Source organism: Monopterus albus, unplaced genomic scaffold (genome assembly GCF_001952655.1).
Source record: "Monopterus albus unplaced genomic scaffold, M_albus_1.0 scaffold403.1, whole genome shotgun sequence".
In the NCBI taxonomy this organism is placed as follows: Eukaryota; Metazoa; Chordata; class Actinopteri; order Synbranchiformes; family Synbranchidae; genus Monopterus; species Monopterus albus.
Genome location: NW_018128283.1, coordinates 413932 through 419931, shown reverse-complemented (window position 1 = coordinate 419931; position 6000 = coordinate 413932). Strand labels below are relative to the sequence as shown.

Below are 6000 nucleotides of genomic sequence, written 5' to 3'. Positions count from 1 at the left end.
CGTGTCCCCACACCGCCCCGCCGTGATTCCTGCTCCTCGAGTTCGGACTCTGTCGGTTCAGCTCAGGCGGTCCGTCGTCCGATTTAAACCCATTCGGTCCACCGAGTCCGTTAGGCAGCCTGCTGCTGTGCCCGCTGTAGTCAAACCGAGCCCGGCTGTCTGCCCCGAGCGTGTACCGGTCCAAGCCAGGCTGCTGAGACTTCCCCTGCCCGTCAGCCTGTTGGTGGTGGGTGACCCCACCGGCTCCTTCCCGGTCAGTAATAGCGCCTGGCTCTTCGCCACCGTGGGCTGCTGCTGCAGCGGGGGCGGCGGACCGCCGGCGGGGGATCTGCTCTCCTGGAAGCCGTGTGCCCGCTTCAGGTGGCGAGCAGTTTCGATGACGAACTCGATCCGGTCCGCGCCCTCGTAGTTGACGCAGCCCCGGCACACGGGCTCGGTGAAGTCCCAGATCATGGCCCAGGGCATGCGGGGCAGGTCACACAGATAACATGACTGTCTGCGGGACGAGGAGACCTGCGGGGAGGACATCTTCCCTCCCGGTCTCCTCTGCGGAGCTGCTCACACCAGCTCTGTTCGTCCGGTAGAATTATCCCCAGAGAGGAGGGCGCACAGACGGAGTGCAGCGACTCCTGCTCTCAGGTTATTGTTCCCGCTCCTCCTCCTCCTCCTGCTGCTGCTGCTGCTGCTGCTGGAGCTCCGCGCTGTGCTGCAGAGACCGAGGAGGTGGTGCTCTGCGCTTTCTCCTTGCACGCCTCAGTGCCAGACCAGCGGAGGAATTTGGATCCCCCCCCACCCCCCCCGGAATGCCACCTGGTGGAGTAAGTGACGTCACTGCCTCCGCTAACGCAGCTCCTCCGAGCCTGAGATAACACTTGTCCTCCCCCTTCCGTCCTCCCCCAGTCTGACCATTACTGCTGCAGGCCCCACCCTGAACATCGACGTGAAGAGGAAAATAAAAACCAAAAGTACTATAAGCTCCATTTCTGCCCCGAAACCACCGCAGACCGGCCCCCTAGCAGTGCAGTCAGGACCAAAACAATGCTGGGTTGTTGCAGACCAGGGTCTGGATCAGGGTTCACAAGGCGGATTTCCAGACAAAAACCTCAGACAGAAAAGGAAAAACTGCGTCCGCCTCCACAGACTGAACGCTCACCTGCTGGACTCTACTCTGATTTACAGTGACATGACAGACACTGTTCATGTGCAGCTTTCACACACTGCCTCACGGAGGTGCAGAGTACATAAACACATGTTCCACCTCCACATCCTGTGACTCCATGTCAGAGACAGACCGTGTACTTTTTACTACACTACATGTACCTGATAACTTCAGGCCCAGAACCAGATGAATCAAACCAAACCCAGTAGAACCATCAGACTCTATTGATCCCAGTAGGAAATCCACCAGCTACCCAGCAGGATGGAAAGTACTTCCCAGTATAAGTATATAAGGTAGTTACCATCAGCTCCACCTTTACCAGCTGCAGCATTAAAGTGATGGACACAGTAATTAGTCACTATGATCCAGTATCAGAGACGTTACTGGGACACGGGCCGTTCTGCAGGACGAGTACTGGTACTGCTGGTACTTCAGGTAGATTTTTATGCCAGTACATTTGTACTTTCACTTCAGTAACATGTCGGCTGCAGGACTTTTACATGTATCAGTATGTTTACACTGTGATGTGGCTACTTTTACGTCCGTATAGGACCCGAGCGCTTCTCCCACAGCCGCTGTCTCGTGCATCTGCATTTGAAAGTTTTTAACCTGTGAATTTGATATTTTCTGTGTTTTTCTGGTGATCAATTCATCGACTGATCGTTGCAGCTCTAAAATCCATCCATCTGCCTGTGGGTTGAATTCTCCAAATCACGACATGTACAAGTATTTCACCCAGTGGAACCATCCGAGGGTCAGTGACGAGCTGAAACAACCAAGCAAAGTGACGCCAGCCGTTTCATCCACCTGCTTCAGTTTGTGCATACGACCGGAAATAAAAAAAAAAGGTTGTACACTCAGCTGAGTGGAAAGTTAGGGTATCAATAAAACCTAACTGTCACAGTGCAGTGAACCGACACTGACGTCGTGTGTGGGCCGATGAGGAGGCTGTGACCTTCCTCATATGAAGCTTCAAATCTCCTCCAGGTTTTCCACTGTCTGAGCTCCAACTCCAGCTCCGTGAGTCACCTCATCTTGTCCTGCAGCGACCAGAGAAGGGGCTCAACCTGCTGTTTATCTCTGTCAGTCTGCTCACGTTCATGTGACGCCACTGAACAAAAATGTTCATTAAGTCATTTTTGGTTTTGATTTTCTCTACATTCAGCTGGAGTCTGCACCACAAGTGGATGGAAACCCTGTCAATGGCATGTCTGATAACCTCAGAGCAGATTAAGGTGAAATCTAAAAGGTGGACTGTACGTGAAGAGAACTGTGTGTATGTGTTGCCAGGCAGGTTTCTCCTCTTTCTCTCTCTCTCTCTCTGAGCACAGCCCTGCCGTTTCCTCCTCTTTGTGTGTCTGTGCTTAGTCTACTTTCTATTTGTGGCATCAGTTGAAGCATGTTCCTCAGGTTTTCACCACATTTCAAACACAAAAGAGGATCACTGACAGAAAATCAACGTGCCCCTGATCTCTGCAGGTTCCTGCTCTTCCACTGTGACGATTGTGTTTCTCTGTGCCTCCCGTCACAATAAAATCAACCTGCTTGTGACAAAATATTCAAGAACTGAGGGAAACTATAAACCACTTTGACATTTCATGCACAAAATAATTACAGGAGGAAATATTCACCAGCTGGTTTGTAGAAAATTATGAGGAGGGTTTTCAGAAAATTAGCTGCAAAACCCAGCGTCTGTGTTACCAGATTTTCAATAGCATTGAAGAGTCTGAAACCTTCTCCAGGAAACGCACACAGCCTGGTGTTTGTGCTGAGCTATGTGTTGCAACGGGTCCTTCGTGTTGCTGAAAACCAACGAATGAAAATGGTTTGTAATATACATGAATATATGAACGACAGCTTTGATTTAACTGGGAGAAAACGTGAGGTCATGACTCATCATCTGCTAAATAAATGTAAACCATCGGTGTTTTACACTTCAGTGTTAAACAATAAAATACAACATGAACCTGCACAGCCCCCCCCAACCACACACACAGGTGAGCTCCAGTGTGCCAATGACGGATATCATCTGTGTTGCTATGGAAACACGCAGTGAAGAGGAGGAAGCTGTGGAATGTGTGATGAGCTGCAGCCGTGTTCGTCCTGACTCTCGCTCTCTCTGACTGATTATGCAAATTGAGTATGCTACGTGCACACACACAGTCAGATTTCAGGTGGAAACCCGCAGCAGTGTTCACATCGGACACACCAACTGTTTCAGATGAGCTCAGTCAAATCTGTAGGCCACTGATTCAGACAGGTATAAGTCAGCTGAGGAGACCCTGACTGTCGCTGGTCTTTCCAGGATTTGTGTGACAGTTGGAAACCAACCACTGACACTGTGCTCTTACCGCTTTGTGTCGGAGTGATGTGCAGGATCACGGCTGAAAGGGTGGAGGAGCTGTGAAGTGCAGCTACAGCTGAACGATTAACTGATTATTGGATCGACATATAATGACTCAAAATATTCTGGACGGCTAAAAAAAAAAATCTTTTTGGCCATTTTCAAGCAAAAATTTCAGAATTAAAAAAAAAATCTGACCACATCATCTGAAGCTTTGGGAAGTGACACCAGACACCCTTCACTGGTGTCTCACATTTTAAACACAAAAGGTTCACGTCGCCAAGTGCTGCTCAGGGGGATTTGTTGGGCTTTCCCTCTGTAATAATAGTGATAACAGTAAGGACCTTAGTTTGTAAAGTGTCCTGAGATGACTTTTGTTGTGATTTGGTGCTATACAAATAAAACTGAAAAGAAATTGATACTAGTACTTTGCTTAAGTACCACACTTCTTCCTCCTCCACTGTGCAAACCTGAGACTCCACCTGACCCCTTTAGTCTGACTTGCACTTGTCCGACACTGATGACAACACAACCTGCACAAAGTCTGATTATCCACAGCTTACCTCTCATTGGCTGCAACTCTTGAGCAGACATATAAAGTGTTAACTGGAAAACACTGCACATAAAGTGGTGCATCCTAACACACCTGTGTGTAAAGTGGCAGCAGCTCAGTCTGCAGGGTCCAGGCGCTGGTTAACAAAACTGTCACGCTCAAACACACAGGAACACCCTCTCCCTCCCATCCCCTTCACCTGGTTTGCTCTGGCTGTCGGTCACAATGGGGTGCTGCCATGGCAACCGGGCCAGTCTCCATGGCAGCAGAGGCTCTGGTTGCCGAGTAGCTTTGCCGCTCACTGCCAAGAACATCTGCTGAAAACAGAGCAGAAGTTCTCAGTGTCCGGTAGAAGACAGTAAAGACAGATGCAGCCCAGTCACAAGGATATGTTCAACACAGTGGAGGGGATGAAGGCCTCTGGGCACAGGCAGCACCCTGTGTCTTTGTCCTGGTGGCACCATCCCATATTCCCTATAAAGACAAAGCCCTTAGGGCTGCTCAGTCCTTCCTGCTCTCATGACACACAAACACCAAGAACTAGCAGAAACCTGTCACTACCGCCATGACCCAATGTAATGTTTCATGTTCGTGGTCCCTGACAAACCAACATAATAAACTAAAGAACAAGTCACCCATTGAAATGTTAAAATGCTTCAACTTTGCACTCAACCACATGACAAGTAGGGGTGTGACAATACACTTAGCTCACAAGAACACGACAATATTTTAACACAGTTTTTCAGGAATCTTCAATCATGAAATATATGCCTGGAAAAAATAGTCCTTTATTCAAATGAAAGTTCCCAAATGCAAAAGAGTGCAGGTGCATTTTGAAGTGTTTTAACTAGTCATCTTATCCTGAATGTCCCATATGGCACAACATCTTGTCACACCCTAATGAGAAGCTTCAGTTAAAATAAGATAAACACAGAATCTGATTCAGTGTGACCCTGATGTGACTCTACCGCAACATCAACACACAGACACACACATGCTGCAGAGCAGCAGCCGTGAAGCTATAAATAACCTGCTGCTACATACACCCCGGTTTCCATGACAACCCCATCTCCTCCTGCAGAAACACACTAACACACTGATCTGGGGAGGTGGTCTGTTCCCATGGTAACAACCTCCAAGCATCAGAGAGACTCTGCTGCCACCTGCTGGTCACGAGTGGCAAGTAAAAGGAAATTTATCTGTTAAATGTGATACTGTGTCACTGTGTCCAGCCAAAGCAGCAAGATGTCCAAGTGCAGAAGCTGGAAATGTCTCCCAGCAGTGTGTGCACAGGCCAGCTCCTTCTCAGGCGTGTCGGCCAAAGATAAAACTGTGTGAAGACCTGCTCTGACTGAACAATGCTTAAAAAAAAAACACACACACACACAACACAAAATTGGCGTGTCTCAGAATCAACATGAAACCTGCAACAAACATCTGGTGACCTACAGGGAGCTCAGGTCGTTTCTGTGTGTTTACCTTCTGTGTCCAGGTGTGTGACCTGCAGACGGGCTGGCTGATCAGAGGCTGTGAGGCCAGAGGTTGTGGAGGTCACAGAGGTGTGGCCTGTCACTATCCTGAGGGCTGACTCCAGCAGCTGGCTCTGTTTGGAGGAGACAAGAGCCAATGAGCAACAAGAGAGAAGAGTGATAAGTCAGCAGAGCCTGAACAGGTGAGTGTATTTACCTGCAGCTGCAGCTGTTGGCTGTGCAGTGTCTCCAGGTGCCGCAGCGTCTGCTGGCTCAGGCTTTGCCCCCTGTCTCCACCCTCCCTGACACGAGAGCATAGTGAGGTCACAGCGTCGCCATATTGCAGCAGGGTGAAGTTAAAACAGTCAAAACCAGCAGCGTTTTTCAAGAGAACCCAGCTGCACAATCAGAGGGCAGACTCTCAACAGGAAGTAGTCAGCATTAGCCGGGAGCTGTCCACCTCAACAGGGTTAGG

The 6000-nt window shown here is 49.2% G+C and overlaps 2 protein-coding genes across 5 annotated transcripts in view; both read right to left on the bottom strand.

The window, feature by feature from the left end:
• irf2bpl (interferon regulatory factor 2 binding protein-like) overlaps positions 1 to 803 on the bottom strand; it is a 4679-nt gene extending 3876 nt beyond the window's left edge. Inside the window, 3 exon segments of the mRNA XM_020586370.1 lie at position 1; positions 3 to 241; positions 244 to 803. The exon segment at position 1 is cut by the window's left edge and continues 3876 nt beyond it. Of these exon segments, the coding sequence (XP_020442026.1) occupies position 1; positions 3 to 241; positions 244 to 528 (525 nt within the window). The 5' untranslated portion in view covers positions 529 to 803.
• kiaa0586 (KIAA0586 ortholog) overlaps positions 1 to 6000 on the bottom strand; it is a 36819-nt gene that overhangs the window by 26285 nt on the left and 4534 nt on the right. For 3 of the 4 annotated variants that reach the window (XM_020586365.1, XM_020586368.1, XM_020586366.1), the window contains exons 7-9: positions 5743 to 5827; positions 5536 to 5659; positions 4256 to 4373 (exon numbers count right to left, since the gene is read on the bottom strand). In XM_020586365.1, the coding sequence (XP_020442021.1) occupies positions 4256 to 4373; positions 5536 to 5659; positions 5743 to 5827 (327 nt within the window). The remainder of the gene's footprint in view (positions 1 to 4255; positions 4374 to 5535; positions 5660 to 5742; positions 5828 to 6000) is intronic. The other variant, XM_020586367.1, reaches the window with a different exon arrangement.